Consider the following 18,983-nt stretch of genomic DNA (forward strand, 5'->3'; position numbering starts at 1 on the left):
ATTACAGCGCTTTTCACTGACAATACACACCGCACTAATACTGTATATTAAAGGTAGGCCTACTCACCAAATTACAGTAGATTACATCAATTGTTGTGCCTTACTGTACCTAGATACGAGTACAGTAATCAGTTATCTTCATCTGTTTCCTGTTACTTGCCCAATACACACTTTCTAAATTACGTTCAATGTCCATATCAGAGAAATTCAGGAATGAAAATGACGTTACATACGAGGTTGATGCATTTGTGCATGTCGTACTAAGCAAGGTATAAAAACATTGCTTTATGAGGAATTAGTTCGTACCATTGAATATTTGACGCAATAGACAAGGTGTCGCAGAAACCGATGTTGCTATAACCAAGTTTTACTGTATATTCAATTGAAACCTGTAACATTTATTTCAAATGTCGTAATATTGTATAAATATTAGGAAATGCAGGACAAATACTCAAATCAATACTATGTTACGACCTATCTCATTATAAAAAGTTGTACCAGAGAACGGGATACCGTGTTGAGAATAATATTCCTACTTATGAGAGAGGAAGTACTATTAGGAAAACGGAAATTTACAAATTAACTCCATAACTTATACATACTATGTTTAAGACAAACCAAAAAAGAATGCACCCTCATGATAGCGGGAGGTAATTCTTATATATATGAGGCTTACTCTTCTGACATCATTCCCTCTTGACCTATGTGTAGTATGTAGGTTAGCAAGTACGTATTTACGGATGGAAGTACATGATGACAACAAAGGCAGATATGCTTGATTGGGTACTACAATGCCCACCCAGTAGGTGGCAGCACCATTCGGCGGATACTGTTAGTGTTTCATATATAGTTCCACAGATACCACAAAAACAAACAGTAAAATATCTAAAATATCTACACTTGGATGCTAAACTGACATGGAAACAACATCTCGCAAAACAGAAAAAACAAATAAACGTCAAGACAATGGAGCTACAGTGGTTACTGGGAAGAAATTCACGACTATCTACAGAAAACAAACTTCTAATATATAAAACAATTATCAAACAAATCTAGACATATGGACTAGAATTATGGGGCTGCTCAACTAAATCTAATGTTGCAATCATACAAAGATCTCAATCCAAGATACTCCGTCAAATTGTTAATGCTCCCTGGTACGTAAAAAATCATACACTACATACAGATCTACAGGTACCAACCGTACAGGAAGCAATATGCAAGAAAGCCACCCCAATCAGCTCATGGAACAACTCCTGGAACCAGTAAGCAACAAAAGACTCAAAAACTGTGGCCAAGTGAACTACTCTTAAGTTAATGTATAGATACTAATTATAGATTATACAGGTGATTTCGCTGGATATCAACCTGTTCATGCCACTAGTCATTAGTATATCTAATGAGTAATCAGCACTTTAGCTTATAGAATTATGTAATATTCTGATTGCTAAAATTTAAATAAAAAAATATTTAGTTCCGTGGAATAAATATAGCTTAATTTTCCAGGAGAGGTTAACAGATTTAACAGTTTGCTCATAACAGTTCCTCGTTTAAATATCAATAGACTTCATACTAGTACTCAATTAATTAATTGATTAATTAATTCATTCATTCATTCATTCATCAATGACTCTACCATCTTTTGTTTGACCCTGGCACCTTCTTCAGTCTCGCAATTTGTTTAACAGAGACGGTAGGCCTCCTTGGACGGGGGATCAGCCTGTCGGAAGACCACTACCTACATACAAACACAGAATAAACGCATAGACATCCATGCCTCTAGTGGGATTCGATCCCAAGATACCAGCGTTCGAGCGCGCGAAGACAGTATATGCTTAGACCGCGCGGCCACTGTGATCGGCCATGCTAGTATTAAAATATATTTTAAATACACTTGTATAATGTGACGGCGTTTGACTTGATTGCACTTGTCTCTGACAGGATCAAATGGAATTTTTAAACGTGTAAATTAAATTTTCAGCCTCGTAAAACCAGGGATTTCGTTGCTATATGAGTGTCATTAGGGAAGACAGTTCACAGGAAAACCTCCTATTTATCCCACAACATCTGAATTGAGAGAGCATTTTGGTCGTTTTCATAATCAGCCCTTTTGCGACGCACTGGAAACGTATGCTATCTCCACACTATTCCTGTCTATATGTCTGGGTTCATTCCTGATCAGGGCTAGTGTACAAAATATTGAAGATAAACACTTGTAAAGAGAAGGGCCAGGTTTTGCGATTTATGTACTCCATAACTGCATTCCCTATAGCACTAAACAATTTCCACATGAATCTTTAAAAATTTGCATGTTACTGACGACATATATCGATGTGCATACAAATTTGTTGTGATTCCAATATTACATCTGTCAGATATCAATTGTATTTTCAAGTTAGCTATTTGCAACGTTCCACACATTGTGATTAGGGAGTTACGGTGCGAACACAAACCTATGAAGTTCTACAGAATATAAAGCATTTCTGCTAAATAAGCAGCAATGAAAGGGTTATCATATTTCAGATTCTGTGTATAGATTTAGGTGATTGTGTAAATTAATGCCTTAATAGCACATAGGATTTAGTTACAGCTTTGATATGTTCATGAAGTTCCTCTGTAATTATCACAGCGTGTTGTGTGAAAATGAGCAACTAATTACACTAGTACTATCAATACATGGCACTCTCGGTTATATGTGGTAAAACTGAAATGCGTAGCCTGTAATGTAAACCTGGTACCGTACGTTCGGTGCTGCATGGGCAAGGCACGGTACGTACAGTGTTAAAACAACAGACGAAATAGGCCGAACTCCATTTGTTACTCCCATTTATGTTTACGATACAACTAAGACAAGTTTGGGTAGTGGGAAAATAATATCTGACATTTCAACGTACCAATAATTTTTAATTACTGAGAAATTTAGAATTTATGCAGTCTTAATAATAAATAAACAGAGAATTTAATTTAAACGTAGATAAAATATAATAAATCAAAACTTGGAGAACATTTCTGAAAAATAATACGACATACATTCATGCATAGAAGTGGAATAATTATGGGCAATTTGGCAAAATGTTGTCCAGGAATACACATTACAACGTGTATACCCTTTGCTAGGTAACGGCTTGGTAAACATATTCCCGCAACAAACGCGCACGCGACAATAGGGAAATATCCACTGCTACGCAGCGAAGATGTAAACACGGCGATTACAGTGGAGTGTGCAGGATAAATTGCTTATGTTGCCTGTATGACATTTGTCAAGTAGCTCTGCCATATACCTAAGTTTATATGGAAGTTTAGGGAAAATGTGAAGAGATGAATTCTCTAGCAAGCCATGCCTATAGTTGTGAGGGTTAGAGTTTGTTAAAATGTGATGTGAGGTTGTGAACTCACGTTATGGTCCGGTGGACAGATTTTTTTGCATACTGCGATAAGCCTTCGCTTAAATGCAGGGGAATTCCTTCTTGATATATGCGAATATCAGGTTCTCTATGAGAACAATGTTTCGGGAAGATAGTTAATAATAATAATAATTTTTAAGTAAAAAAGTTCTACACTACACGCCTGCACAAATCGTGTCACCTGTTAGCCTGTGTTAACCAAATCAAAATTCGTCATGTTCTCAAAGCACATCCAACTGATGATGCTGACAGTGACGGTGATTTAAGAGCGAAACGAGGCTTTAGTGTTTATTTGAGAATTCGCATCATGAAAATATGCCATTTTAAGGTACTCTCACATTATTTGCTTGCAGAACCTACGAAATGCCTCCCTAAATATGTCTCAAAGCTGCCAGACCATATGAAATTCGAAACTTCCAGATACGAAGAGTAAAATAGGGGTATTACTGCTAAGTCAGTATGTTTGGTAGACCCACATTAATAAGGCGTATAAACTGCAAAAATGAGTTACTTCATTAATACAGTATCAGTACCGTATCTTCATACGAATTCAGAAAACTAAAAATAACCGACGGAGAATGGTTTTGATGTATGCATTTAAAAGCCGATCTTGATTATACGGTCCCCCGTGGGACTGGTCACGTTCGCTTGGTGCATTTAACAGCACAGAAAAGGGGGATTTTTTTATGACATGTTCTCTTTCATGTTCATTTCACCATGCGAAGTTCATAGGAAAATGGTTTGGAGGAAGACGAATCCATCCTCATGTTCTAAAACTGGGGAGAAATGAGGTTATCTCCGACCGCAGTACTAGGGATAGGTCAATACTAAACGTCGTGTTATAGTTGTCTTGCGTCTGCTCTGAATTCTGGAAGGCCAGAACGTTAGACTGAGGAATTCCTTTTATTCCATTTCTGACTAAAATAATACTCTGGTATAGTATTGCGACGCACTGCTAGGCAACGGTTAGCTAAACACGTTCCCAAGCGTTACGCTCTTAACGAGTATAGAAGTCCGTTGCTGGACAACGGGTTTGGTAACCACATTATTACAGTCAGAGAAGGAATAACGCCGTTGATATTGTCACGTGATTCAGTTAATATAGACGGGGTTTGGATTGGTAATTTGATTTATTGAACATTTACAGATGGTAAGTACAAGTAATTATAGAGTTACCGCTAATTCACACACTCAGTAGGTCACTACAGGAAGTACTAAGTCTTCTCAGTCTGCTATGTCTTCGTCGGTTTTTTGGTAACGGCTTCAAAAGCCGTAGCTTCCTCAGATTCCCTGTTCACGTCCTTACTGGCCGGCGATTGTCTCACAAGTCTTGGCGTTGCTATGCAACGCTTCACACGCCTCCGCCGGGAACGACTGTCTGTGACGACCTCTAACGGGCCTGTCTCCCAAATGCTAACTGCAAAATCAAGATTGTCTAGACCCTCGAATTCTCTAGACCTTCAACTGACTGGCTTCTCCCGTTCACGTACTTCCATTTGTTACGCCGCGTGGCATGACATATTTAATTGTTGCGTCACTGTTCGTTGCGGCCTAACCTAGCAACGGACTTCGCTTCTGATTAAACTGTTCGGGCTTTCAGCGGACATGCCACAATAAGCTTGCTTAACCACCACTCGACGAGGACACCAGTGGTAGTGGAGGTATAAATCCATGCGTTCATAATCTAGTCTCTAGATGGAGAAGAGCAATCAGAATGACCATCCGGCCGCTTTACCTCCGAGAAAGAGCGTTCGAAACCAATGGGAGGGGAGGCTGGATTGGAAAAGGGAAAAATTTCTGCCCCTGCCGGAAAGCAAAGCCGGAGTTTAGTCACTCTACTGACAGCTCTGCCGTCTCTAATTAGCAGCGATGCGAGCTGCTCTGGTGCACGAGAGAGTCTCACATTGTGCTGACCGGTGACGTGGCGTATGCTGCTAATGACGACACATTTACGGCGTTTCTCTCACTTCATCAGACTCCCATTGATCCCGGCATGTGAGCCAGCATATCATGCAGGCCAGCACTCACTGAGCATCATGATGTCAACGCGCGGGCATACGAACAAAAGGGAGGGACCAAAATAATTCTGGTAGCTAACTTGACGGCTGGCCCTTATCCTGTTTCGGCCAACTCCCATGAACAGAACCCCTAGCCAGATTACAGAGGGAAGTGCTATTTCCTGCGGCGGCCGATCTTCAGTAGGTATTAATGTATTGACAGAGACCATTCCCTTTTTTATCTTTACGCATCCATTTTTAGTCCCGACATATCGATAAATGTGAGCGAACTCTGGTATTCTGTCACTGACTTCACTTGTTTGTTTATAGCAAAATGTAAAAGCAAGATATTGACAAAACCGTTACGGTGAAGTGCCTGTTTCGATGCTGTAATGTCGCTTCGCAGGCGCCATGTACGCAAGTGTGTTGCATTGGATTAGATTCCAGTCTCGATCCCATCAAGGTTACCATTTTATGTAATAATTGACCCTCCGTCCGTCTTCATGTTTCAGAACTTGACGACCGTGTCACTATTGGTTACGGCTTGCAACAGTCATTAGTCACATTCTTCCAGGTGTGTTTCTGTGCTAGCTCTACTCCTCACCCAACAAGGAGACGGCTAACCTCTCCGATAAGGCCGCGCCATAGCTCAGGCGGTTAGTCGCTGGCTTCCCACCGTGGCAGCCCGGGTTCGATCCAGGGTCTGGTCAAGTGGGATTTGTGGTGGACAAAGTGGCGCTGGGGCAGGTTTTCTCTGAGTATTTCCGTTTCCCCTGCCAATCTTCATTCCACCAATTGCTCCACAATCACCCTCACCTATCATCTGGGGCTGGTACAATAGGCCAGAAGTGGCCGCAGTACAAGGGACTTAGTCCCACCCCACTAGAATTAAAAATAATGGAAAAAAACTCTTCGGTACCTGCCACTACCCGTGTTTAAGATTTATCCTGCCCTGGCTCGAGAATATCTCCAATTGGAATGTTGTAGCCACTCGGTCTCTGAAGCCTGAAAATAGGGAAGTTGTTCTTCGGTTGCTATGCATCATCAGGTCTCCCCCTGCAGCCCCTTCATGAGGGGGAAGTCAAATCAGAAAACGGACCATTCCTATGGACACACGAATATTTACACGCCTCTGGCCGCTAATTTGATCTCAGTCCTCACAAATGGTTCCTGTTGTAGTCCTAAAGAACTAGATGACTCAGCAGAGTCTAGCAGCATTTTAGTCTAATTTCCTTACAATCTTGTATTTAAGTATCCTGTTGCATTACTATATTCCCTTCTTTACATACAATTTTCCGTCAATAATGCAACCATTTATTTGTTCATTCACATCTGCTTTAGCTATTAACACAACATGTTTCGCCCCAAACGGCCATCCTCAGGTGTCCCATTATGCCAAACCTGCTACATCACACTGAGTATTGTCCATTGCACACGCGCGTAACTGAAAATTTCGTAATTAAATTGTTACAACTGCACTCAGCTCTTGTACATTATAATGTTACAGTTACAGTCTCACATGTTACAGTTCACTCAATTTAAAATCAATTAAACATCATTAAAAATGGTAATTATATAAAACTCCCAATTCCACCTCATAAGGTGTACTTGTACGAGTATAAGCAATATATTATACTTCGGTGGTTTACATTGCAGCGGCTCACCCTTTCCATATGCAAGCCCCTTGTGTTTTTGAAAAAAATTAAAGTGAGCTTATGCGAGCTTCATGTTGTCTGTGTGTCTGTAGATCCCAACTTCTGAATACCGTAACCAATCTTTATGAAACTTTGTATGTATATCATGACATCTGAGCCCGTCTCAACGGCGTAATTCGTAAATCCCTCACATCAATCTGTGCGTCTGTATGTGTATCCCTGCTTTGGTTGCTAAGCAACAGTTATGTAAACACGTTACCGTGGTAACGAATGCACTTGGAAACAGAATAATTGTTGGACTCGTGTGTCTGTGAGTCTGTCTGTGTGTCTCTTTATCGTTGTTAGGTAACAACTCGGTAAAGACGTCTGCATGGAAATAAAGACTTTTCGGAGGCATTGTTTTCTGTGTTGTCTGTGTCATATAAAAGGAAAATAGGCGATTAGTTCTTCACAGAACTTCTTGTTAGCCTACTTTCCTTATTTTCACTTCATACTATTGAATATAATAACAAGATCGGGTTAGATTAATTGTCCCCCATTATACGTGAACACCAGGGATCTGAAAACTGCAAGAACTTCGTGGTTTGGCCGTTCTACATTTTTATGGGGGCAATATGAATCCTGATGAACTACTAAAAATGGGGAGGCTACCAGGTGCATGCATCCCCACCCCCGCAGTTGGTTACCTGATTTTCTCATTCTCGCAGAGCGCATGATCAAGTCCCCCAGTGATACATGCGGTAATGAATCAGACAAAGAGAAATCCCATCTCGCGCTCTACACTCCAGTGGCTTGAACTCACCTGTTGATATAATTTCCGGTTTGGTCTTGGTTATGCCACTGCAACCATACTTCCTGGTTACCTGATTACTGCGGAAGTTATAATTGGCTTCTCATTCATCACCACAACATCATAATCATCATCATTTACATCCTTTTCTCCTTCACCACCCTCCCAAACTTAAGTACATCTTTACTGTTATTTTCGTATGTTAATATTTTAGTTAAAATCAACGTAATTTTTATAAACGTAACATTTGCTCTCCAGTTGCAACACACTGCAGCCAATTTTACACTTTTTAATATTTCACTGACTCTTGCCAAAGCGATGTTGCAACAGTTCTTTCAGGAACGAGAGAAATTTATCTATCCGATGTGGTACGATGTGTATGCGTGTCAACGTGTCGAAATATAACCCTCTACAGTTTGCGGTACAAAATGTAATAAGATAACCCGAAATTAAAATCCTCTGAAATCCGACAGATCTTACTGCAGAGGAGACGGAAAATTCGGAGGTCTAAAAAAATGTTCAAATATGGCGGATCCGGAAGTGAAACAATGACTGTACGATTTTCATAAGCGATGTTTGCATGTTCTGCATTACTGTGCTATAGAGCGCATAATCCGTAAATATTTGTGACTTTCCTTCTATTTTCCAAAATTTCCCCTACTCATCCTGATGTTATCCCGCGCAACACTTGTTTTAAACTGCCTTTCTTATCTACACATAATATTCACGTTTTTTCACTGAAACTTTTTATATAGACCTTGGCATCATTCATTTAGCATCGTACTCAAGTTTTTAATCTATGTTACCGCCTTCAGGATTTGCATCGTCCAATTCCAAGTTCACTTTCTCCACTCGCGCTATGTAATCCGGCAGTCTAAACCATTTTTTAACATTAAATTTAATATTTGAGATTTACGCTTAGTTTCACATTCGTTCGCAGGCCGAAAAAGAAAACTATTCATTCCTCTGTAGTTGAATCTTATAGAAGTGTTAAAATTTATTTCGGATGAATTTACTGTGTATTCTTCAGGTTTTCAGTGATGCAAAAGTAGCCCCTAAGAGTCTGTACAAGAATTGTGATGCGATCTACATTAAGTTAATCTTTTTGATACCCGCGCAGTGCGATATCTCAACCCTCATGTTAAACATTCGTGGGCCTAACTTCAAGGTACATTGCCGATATAATAAAATAAATTTAACGCTGTGCTAAACGAAATAATGCAATGAAAGTTTAGCTATATAAAATAATTTGTACTTATAGCTTTGAAGTCATTGCATTGAAATATTATTGTCATATATAGAGTCATGTCAAAATCAGTTTCCTGAGAAGATGCAGGTGAAGTTCATTTATCACGTTTAACTCCATAAAGTTTAGGTCTGGTCCACAGTTCCGAATTTCACTGAAACGGTCAGGTAGGTCAGAAGCTGTTTCTGAAAATGTTATGACGAAACTAATAGAATCAGGCACAGTCATGCTTAGTGTTAGTGCATGTTCTGTGTTGATTGGCACTTTTACGCTACCAGGTTCATTTTACTGGGATAGCTTAAATAGGCCGAGAGGACTGAAACTGCTACGTTTGTTATTCGCTACAGGGTCCTAAATATGCCTGAATAAGACTGTGTTGCGGTAAGTGGCAGCAGTAGTAAACAGTGTGATGGACAATAAACTGAACATCAAGAAGCCAATTGAGGAAGTTGTAATTTTACCAATTTATAGCATGGAACTGAAACTTGGGTCAAGAGGAACATAAATGCCACTGAAATGCAAGTGGCCGCAAATGGGATTATCAAGAAGTAACTATGGATATACGAGACGAAACAAAACCAAGAACTGATACACGCCATCGCAAGTAAATTACACCATCAACTCACCTTGGTCCCTGGATTTTTCAGCAGACAAAATCCTTCCAGCCGCACTATGGCCCTGAGGTCGACTCAGCCCCTAACAGAAATGAGTACCAGGAATCTTCCTGGGCTTAAAGGTACGGCCGGCGCATAAGACTGGCAACTTCACCTCCATATGTGAGCTGATCATCTAGAAAATGTGGGAGCTTCGACGTCTCACAACAATATGGGCCTCCACGGCCTGTTACAGGAATAGCTTTACCTTTTTTTTTTTACAATTACCTCACCTTAATAGAATGACCAGCAGCAGATTACAGACGCACTTCTTCACAAAATCAGAGCAATATATCGGCCTAGATATAGGAAGAACAATTAAAATGATTAAGAAGTCGGAACAGGCTGCATCCTAATTGATGTGGGGCTGAAGGAAGAGGGGATACAAAGTGACTGATACACCTATTACAACTTTTTACACTCCCTTTAGTCCTGGAACAGACATAAACAGTCTAGCTCTGATAAATGGAAAGTTTTAATGTACTTTTAACGTATTTTTTCAACTACCTCAGTACGTACTATGCTGAACTAATGATTTAAATAACAACTATACTATTCAGGCCCCCAAATCCTTGGGCCAGAGACCGTTCTGTGAGGTTGATAATCACTCAGTTGCCAAGAAGTTTACCGTTTTATTTATGAGACCCCAAAGTTCATTGTCGTCTTCACAAGCGTCTGACTCCAGATTTAATGGGTAACATAAGCACTGGAAAATCGTGTGATTCCCGGAGGTGAAGGGTGGACTTTAAGTAAACAGTTACAGGACCCTGAAGTAACCTTAGACCATTGTTCGGTTAGTTCGGGAAATCTGAATTCAGTTTCCTTAGGAAGCAGAAGCGGACGAACTGATAAATCTGCAATGAATTAAAGCAATGTCGAACAGTGTTCCTCACATGAGGCAGAAGTGTAGGCTTCCTTGCATCTGGAAGGGTAACAGTTACAAAATATACAGTTTATATCGACATCGTATATAGTGCAGATGATTCGATAGAGATCAGTTAGTTCCTGATTACAGTCTTTGATTTCACAGCTACTCTTGGATTCATCAAGCCATCCATATTGTATTTGTTTTGTAAATCTTACGTAAATAGCACACAATAACGGCCCAGGCATATTGCAGAAGGTTACATTCACACAGATAATATTTACTCAAAGTGTAGTTCCGGTATAGCGAGGAGCTACGGACTAGAGGCGGACAATTGAGGTTAGATTCTGCTATCGAATGGGTACCGAAGGTTCTTTCCCAAGTGATAAAAAAGCGAGACAATGGTTTCTATTTAGTGACGTGATGAAGTATGCATGGAGTTATATCTATACTCCCTCATACGTCTTCACGGCATGGTGCTCAATTAATTAAACGCAGAGACAAATTTACTTTCCTTAATTATATGAAGCTGACTTACCATTGAGTATGTGCACGGCAACAGTAGCTGAAGCGAGACTTCCAACTGCACATGTGTAGTTGCCAGAGTGCTGCTTCAGAGCGTGGTCCACTGTGAGTGTGGTGGCCACACTGCCAGCACTCAGACTCACGTTCATACTGTAACGTAAAGAAGGAAACCATTTACGTAATTGCCAGAGTGCCGCTTCAGAGCGTGGTCCACTGTGAGTGTGGTGGCCGCACTGCCAGCACTCAGACTCACGTTCGTTCTTTAATGTAGAACACAAGACGCTGTAGTAGACATAAAGAAATGCTCCATAAAAGCTAAACTGCTCCATGGTGCTAGTAAGTTCTACTTTATATTTAGCTGTTAGATATGGCGAGGAGTTTAAAACCAGTATCCACAAATTTTTAATATCCCTGTCCCCAAATACATCCGCAAATCAATAGTTTTGCTTTCTTCCGTTTTCTACCAAATAACTATTTAGAATTAAATTTCTTCCACGTGTACTTTGACTAGCCTGTGTGCGAAATTAATAAGTAATTGTCATGACTGAAGGAGTTTCTAGAGTCGGCAGTCGACGATGATCGAGAAGATATGATAAGAAAAGAATTAGGCTGTGAAAGTAGACTTCATGTGTGCTGCAGTGGCAGTGAAACTTACAAATCCGTTGCCAGGATATGACTAGTAAAGACTGAGAACACTTGTGTGCGTGCAACGGTGGACTGGAAAGAGTGTAAATAGCGACAGCGCTATAATTACGTGTAATTAATATTCGTGTGAATCAGGAGTAAATAAACCCGTTCATCCAATCCAGGCCCCGCGTTATTAGTCACTAGTACACGTGATAATAATATGAGTTCCAAAATACAGAGAGAGGAAAGGAAAATATCATAAAACAGACAAAAATAAACAGTTTAATAAAAAGTGCTCCGTTCCTGTTTTCTCTCGGAATGTTTGAGCATAACCCTGTGTGGGCATGCTCCACTTAATAATGATAATAAGGGTATGGAAGGAATTGATTTAGAGTCGCTACCAAAGAAAATATGACAATCAAACAAAATTCAGAAATCTTTGAAGGCCTGGCTGAATATGATACTATTTTCGTTTGTAGCTGGCTCGAGTAGCAACTCTTCTGGGTTGTATGCTGGAGGAGCCTGGGTCGAGGCTTGAAAGGGACACCGATTACCTTGATGGAAGTTTTTTATGGTTTTCCTCATTCTTTCCAGGAAAGTACCGGGAGATTTCCTTAATTAGAACATGACTGCTTCCTTCCATATACTTTCCTTTCATTCGACGTTACATAATGTGAGTAAGCGACAGTATAGTTAAGTAAACTGCAAATAAAATGTGTTAATTCGGTTTAAACATTGACTTACACAGGAGCAAAATGAGAGAGAACTGGACCAACTGTGCTCGTCAGAACAGTAGTTATCAGATTCACAGAACTGATACATGAAGGCCACGCATCATCTGTTTCAATTATGATGCCAAATACAGATGGAAACGAAAGTCATGGCCATATTTTTCAACGACATTTGGCAGAAAAATTTGTATTATGAAATTACCTGTCACAGCTTGTACCAGCACAGAGATTTTGCTGTAATTAACAGACCACTAATCTCATGTCAAACTCCACAGCACGATTTCATATATAAGATATCGTTGTTACATCCTGTATTCCATTTACTTAAAATTAATGGATTTGTTACAATTTTAGTTGTTTCGACGAATACACTGCGCGCAAAGAAAACGAAGTTATGTCTAACCCTCTGAAGCAGGAGTCTGTCTTAAATAATGTTCACAAATTCGGCCCCTTCCTCACGGAAGACAGAGAGAGAAAGGGAGAGAGGTAACAAATTTTGCCTACATATCGAGCCAATGGCCTGCCACGTCAGTTCAGAGCATGGAAAGTGTTCAGGACCTGAGCAGTGTTCAGTAACCTGGGTGAAAGAATTAATTGTTTCACGTTAGATATAAATTTTCGTGAACCACTGAGAGAAACTTGACTTTCTTGAAATGAATATTTCAAAATTCAGTTCCTCCGTCAGTTGAAGCTGTTTAGAGAAATTATCGGTGTTTATCATGAAGATAGAATATGTACGTGTAGACTGTGTGGGCAAAACACGGGTTTCTGCTGTCAAGGCACAGAGATATAAAACAACCGCTGTGTTTTAAAGGGTTAATGGGTGAACCGGTATTTTGAATCTGTGCTTTCATGTGCTTTCCTTGGTTCAACGTCAAGCAGTGTCAGTCTCTTTTTATAACAATATCCCGTTTTGTTTCGCCAAATGTTAATGGAGAAATTATCCAGCCGGAAATTCAGAAGGCAACCTTCCTGCCTTAAGGCGAGAACTGAGCTCTATATACTGGGACGTAAAAAGGTAAACATGTCCCAGTAACAGGCTGTGAAGGCCCAAAAGGATGTGAGAGGTTGAGGCTTCCACATTTTCTCTAGACAGTCGGCTCACAGATGGCGGTAAGGATGTCAGCCTTATGCGCCAACCGACAAACCGGGACGTCCTGAACTTATAAATTATTTTATTGTTTTCGGGTTAACGAATTAATTAATGTTTTTTCCCCTACGTATACACAAAGGAGTTTGCGGGCACAAATAAAGGGTTTCACCTTGAGATTTTTCGTGTGAACTTCTCATTCCGTTACCTTGTTCAGAAAAAGCGTAACTCAAAATTTCTTAATAAGATACATGTACTAATTTACTAAATTTTGACCACTAAGTACATTGAGAGATATGTTACATCATTGAGGACAATTATGGTCTAGCATTTTTCAAGAACAAATCATAAGAGGATTCCTGAATTTTGAAATTTGAAAATCCGAAGTGCCTAAGAATATATTCCTTATGCTGAGTGTGGCTTGATTCTTCAGGTGTAACACACAGATCAGGCGTGTCCCTTGAAGTAGACCCCAAATCTTTAGCCATTTAAGTAAAAAACGAAGCCAGCAACTTTGTAATAATAATCGTCATCATCAGTAATCTGTCAAGACGACAGGTCCACAGTCTCTTCCAAAACAATTCCTCCATTTAACGCGATCTAAAGCTTTCTCCTTCAAATAACATTATCCTCTTCTGTCCCCAAGGTCATCCACCATCTTCTTACGTCTTCTTCCTCGTCTTCTTGTCACTTCTATCCACCCCTCTATCTTTCCTTCGATAACTTCTTTTAGAAGGCAGTTTCTGCGTAAAACATGACCAATCCAATTAGCCTTCCGTTTTCTTATTTCGTGTAGGATATTCCTCTGCTCACTGACTCTAATTAACACTTCTTCATTTCTCACATAATCGGTCCAACTGATCTTCTCCATCCTTCTCCAACACCACATTTCGAAACTTTCCAGATGTTTCTGATCTACTGCCCTAAGTGTCCATGTTTCAGCCCCATACAGAGCTATGCTCCAAATGTAGCATTTCACTAGTTTCTTCCTCAAATTTAAGTCCAATTTGCTGGTAAAAAGATTCTTCTTCTTGCTAAATGCAGCTTTTGCCATGGCAATCCTGGATTTAATTTCAATAATGACAAGTCAAAATTACACGTACGTATATTTACAACCCAGATTAACTAATTAACCTTAAGGAACCGATAAAAGCTGGTTTGTCACCTTGACCTGTAGCTAACAACCAAGAGTAGTTAATTTCACTGTGAGAGAACTTGAGTAACTGAGAGCAATACAATAAGAGCAAAAGTTCAACACGACAAAATTAGTCAGGTGACGGTAGTGGTTAGAAGACGTTGCAGTTGTATTCAATAAAACCCACAAAATATTCATGCATCTATTCTTTAAAGATTGCAAAAATATGCTTTCAATTTCCAAAAATTTTTCGTTAAAAACACATGTATTTACAAGTTACGCATTTTAAGGTTTCCTCTGCCAATTCTCATTCCACTGACTGCTCCACATTCATCATCATCATCATCATCGTTCTGGATTGGTTACAGTAGGCCAATTAATGGCCGACGTAACAAGTTGACTCAGTCTCAACGCACCAAAAGAAACTAAGAAAAAACTACCTTTCCAATGAACCTACAACACTTTAAGACGCCCAAGAATACAGCAGAAACTGGAAGAACAGGCACAATTTGAATCAAAGTCATAAAGTATGGACAAAAATTCTGTAATGGAAACTTCAATATTTACTACCGTGATGTGAAATTTTAATGCAATTAAACAAAAAATGATGGTATTAGATAAACTGGAAAGGCTGTCGGCTTTGGTAGGATTCTCAAAAACGAGCGCTGGTCCTGTAAGAACTCACTGTCGAAATTGCATACAACACCTTGAGTTGCTGGTTGCCGACAGCTACCACGATACAAGGTCTATAGAACTTGGTGTCGATTAATTACAGTCTCACGTGCAAAACTAAGCCCTATAAAATATTGTAACTTTAAAAGTTTAAAAGTTTCGATCACTGTGTCATCGTCAGGTGTTAAATTTTTGGCGAAATTGCTGCGTCTGGTGTTGCTCATATTGTTAAATATATATAGGTTCTCAATGGGCATGCGTGTTTCAGTTGGTGGGTTGTGTTCTCTCTTCTTACGTGTTGTGCTGCGTGTCTTGCTCTAGAAAGTCTATGGAACACGTAACAGGAGAAATTTTAGACTGTCCACAGTCGCCAAACCAGTAATCTCTAATTAACGGCACAATCTTACCGAGGAATTCGTTAATTCAGAGCAAAAGTGTGCGCAGATCGGTAACTGCACCCGTGCAATGCAGCCTTTCCGGGTCAGATAGCAATGAAACGTAACGCGCATGATTTCGGCCGTCCGTGTATAATAGGAACAAACATGTAATCGTGTGTGTTGTTTCTTAGGTCGGATGTAGTAGCGGCTGGCTTGTAATCGATTGAAAGACGGGACCCAAGGGGCTAGAAACAGTACATCATAACTCAGCTTCTGTGCAGCATATTAACGAGATATTTATAACCAGGACCACATCGACTCTGTAGTTTCTGTGGCCTAACTTCAGGCGCTTCCCTCCGAAAACTATTTTCTCATTTCTTCCCCTTTTCCTTGCTTCCTTGCTTTTATTTCCTTTAGATTTTCCTTGGATTGAAGAATTCCGTCTTCTGGGATGTGGCACCGTGTAGACATAGTAAAAAGAGACGTTTCGGAGGAACATATCGCCTCCATTTTCAGGGTATAAATATCCGCGAGCGAGGAACCAGCGTTAGCATGTAGCTCCTGCCACTAGCTTATACAACCAGCCAGTGTAATCCAGTCTAAACCTTCGCACTCTACTTCTCTCACTTCCATTTTAATATTTTCTTATGTGGAAATACATTAAATTTCTCAAACATTCCCTTTCCTCGAAGTTTGGCAGAAACGGCATGCGCTTCTCAGTTTCCCGCATGTCCTCAGCATACCCCAAAATTATATTTCAAGATGCTACAGATTTTACATGAAAAGTCTGAAGTATGATTCTAGAACATTTCTATTAGTGTGGGAAGCTGTTTCTTGAAATCTTCTGAACTCTGGAAACTTAAAGAACAGCTAAAATCCAACTCGCTTCATGGGAAGAGTCCTTATTAAAGAGATGACAGGCCCACGTTTGTCAAGATGGTCAAGATGTTTCCAGCATTTTAAACAACTGAAGTGTTCATTGCCATTTTAAAAAGAGCCCGCCACTGCACACTATTTTCATCAATTCGAATCTGGTACACTCTTTCACAATGTATATATAACGTATATATTTTAATATTATACCTCCTCCTAGTGGGAGCCGCGATAGCGCAGTCGGTATAGGGACGGCTACAGGCTGGATGACCGAAGGGTTGGAGTTCGAGTCCCGCTAAGGTCAAAAATTTTCTCTTTTCCACGTCGTCCACACCTGCTCTAGGGTCCACCCAGTCTCCTATACAATGGGTACCGGTGCTCTTTCCCCGGGAGTAAAGCGGCCAGGTCGTGAAGCTGACCACTCACCTCCAGCTATTGCCGAAGTAAAGAAAATGTAGCTCTATACAGTCACTCCCCCATACACCTTCATGGCGTAGTGCTTAATTAGTTAAGCATAGGAACAACTTTACTTTATTTCCCTCTATCACCACCCCCTGTATTGTCTCTTCCTCTCTGTTTCTCCTGCTAAAATGCTGAGTACACTGCTGACGATCATTGCGTGCCACATGCTCCGCCCAGCTCATTTATCCTTTTTTAACATAAAGATATGTGTTGAAGAGCAGAGTCGAAAATTGTAGGCCTCAGGGTTTCACACACATACACTGAGAACAATTCATTAATTTAATGATATACGAAAATCTCTTATTAGAACTTCCATAAAAGGAACTACTTACTTACGTTCTTGCATGAATGATACAATTTTGATTTCTTGCTCTGTCAGTTATGAGACTGAATGAATTTCCGGCATTCAAGAGACAATGCTAACAATTTACATATTTTACTGAAAATCTGTTTTGTTGTTTTCATTAATAATGAATATGCTCAAAATTTAAACGCAGCATAAAACATTTTATGTTGTTTTCATGTATTACGTGTGTATATGTGTGAAGTATGACGTTCTATTCTGAGGAAGGGTATGAACTATAAGCGTCTGAAGACCAAGAGACCAAGATGATGGATGAACTAAATGAACATCTGAGAATATTATGAGACGAGAGTCTTAATTATTTATGCAATATTGCTAGGATAATGAGATGCAGGGGTTTTACGGGCCTTGCCTAAGGCTTTTGGCGAGGAGGAGGAATAAGGAACTTAACAGCTAAAGGATTTTGTTGGCAGGTCTCTCCGAAAATGTTCAGTGGATGAAGTGGCCATCTTGGGCTGGATCTTATGGAGATATACTGTTAGGACAGATGGAGGGTGGAAGTGATTCAGGATCGTGCCAATTAGTAATGCTGGATATTCGGTTTCTAGTTACTGAAGAGTTAATTAGTTAAGAGAGTTTCATTTCGAAAGTACTCCTATTTTTGTATTTCCACATATGACATGGTTACCGAGTGAAATGTTGCCTGGACAGACATTCGTCATAACAGCATGCAGAAGAGTACTTCACCGTATCCTTCTCATTAGCGTGTGCCGGCGTATAGTAGGCTACTGAGCGCCACATGCAAATTACAGGGAATAAATTGGACGTAAAACTTACTTTGGTGTCCTGAGAAAAAATAAAATTTGCGTGACGTTGCTTGTTGAACTCTTCATGCGTGTTAAGTTTTAAGTCAATAAACTCTTGAATCTCTTTTATGGTTTGTCATGTTGGAATGCTGCTTATTGTCAGTTCCACATGTTTTATGGGGCACGCGGTAGTGTGTTTAGTTGAGGCATTCTGCTATAAGCCAGAAGATCGCGGGTTCGAGTCCCGATGATGTGGATATTTTCAATTGACCTAATCCTTCCAGCCGCACTATGGCCCTGGGTTCGACTCAGCTTCTAACAGAAATGAGTACCAGGGATTTTCCTGGGGGGTAAAGGGCGGCGGACCCCTGAGGTGGACCACTTTCTGTGAGCCGGCTGTCTAGAGAAAATGTGGGAGCCTTGACGTCTCACAGCCCTATGGGTCTATACGGACTGCTACAGGGATAGCTTTACCTTTTACCTTTATGGTGAAAGATGTGAAGATAACGAACTTGACTCATTTTATGACCTTATGCCACAATTGCATAAAGAAATGGTTTTCAGAATGTGATTCACTAACTCCTGGAGGCACGCTAAATAATTTGAGACGTTTGTTGTCACGAAATGTGGAGTGGTATTTCTTTGCGCACGTACATAAAAATATATGGTTTGAAGACGTAAGAATGTAATAAGGGCAACGACTCCTTTAATTCTTTCAGATTAACTATACTAATCATTTATTATTATTATTATTATTATTATTATAAATAT

At 40.0% G+C, this 18,983-nt stretch overlaps 1 protein-coding gene across 1 annotated transcript in view; it reads right to left on the bottom strand.

The window, feature by feature from the left end:
• LOC111862349 overlaps positions 1 to 18,983 on the bottom strand; it is a 426,180-nt gene that overhangs the window by 38,830 nt on the left and 368,367 nt on the right. Inside the window, exon 7 of the mRNA XM_023847658.2 lies at positions 11,149 to 11,285. Within this exon, the coding sequence (XP_023703426.1) occupies positions 11,149 to 11,285 (137 nt within the window). The remainder of the gene's footprint in view (positions 1 to 11,148; positions 11,286 to 18,983) is intronic.

The sequence above is a fragment of the Cryptotermes secundus genome, unplaced genomic scaffold, assembly GCF_002891405.2.
Source record: "Cryptotermes secundus unplaced genomic scaffold, Csec_1.0 scaffold487, whole genome shotgun sequence".
In the NCBI taxonomy this organism is placed as follows: Eukaryota; Metazoa; Arthropoda; class Insecta; order Blattodea; family Kalotermitidae; genus Cryptotermes; species Cryptotermes secundus.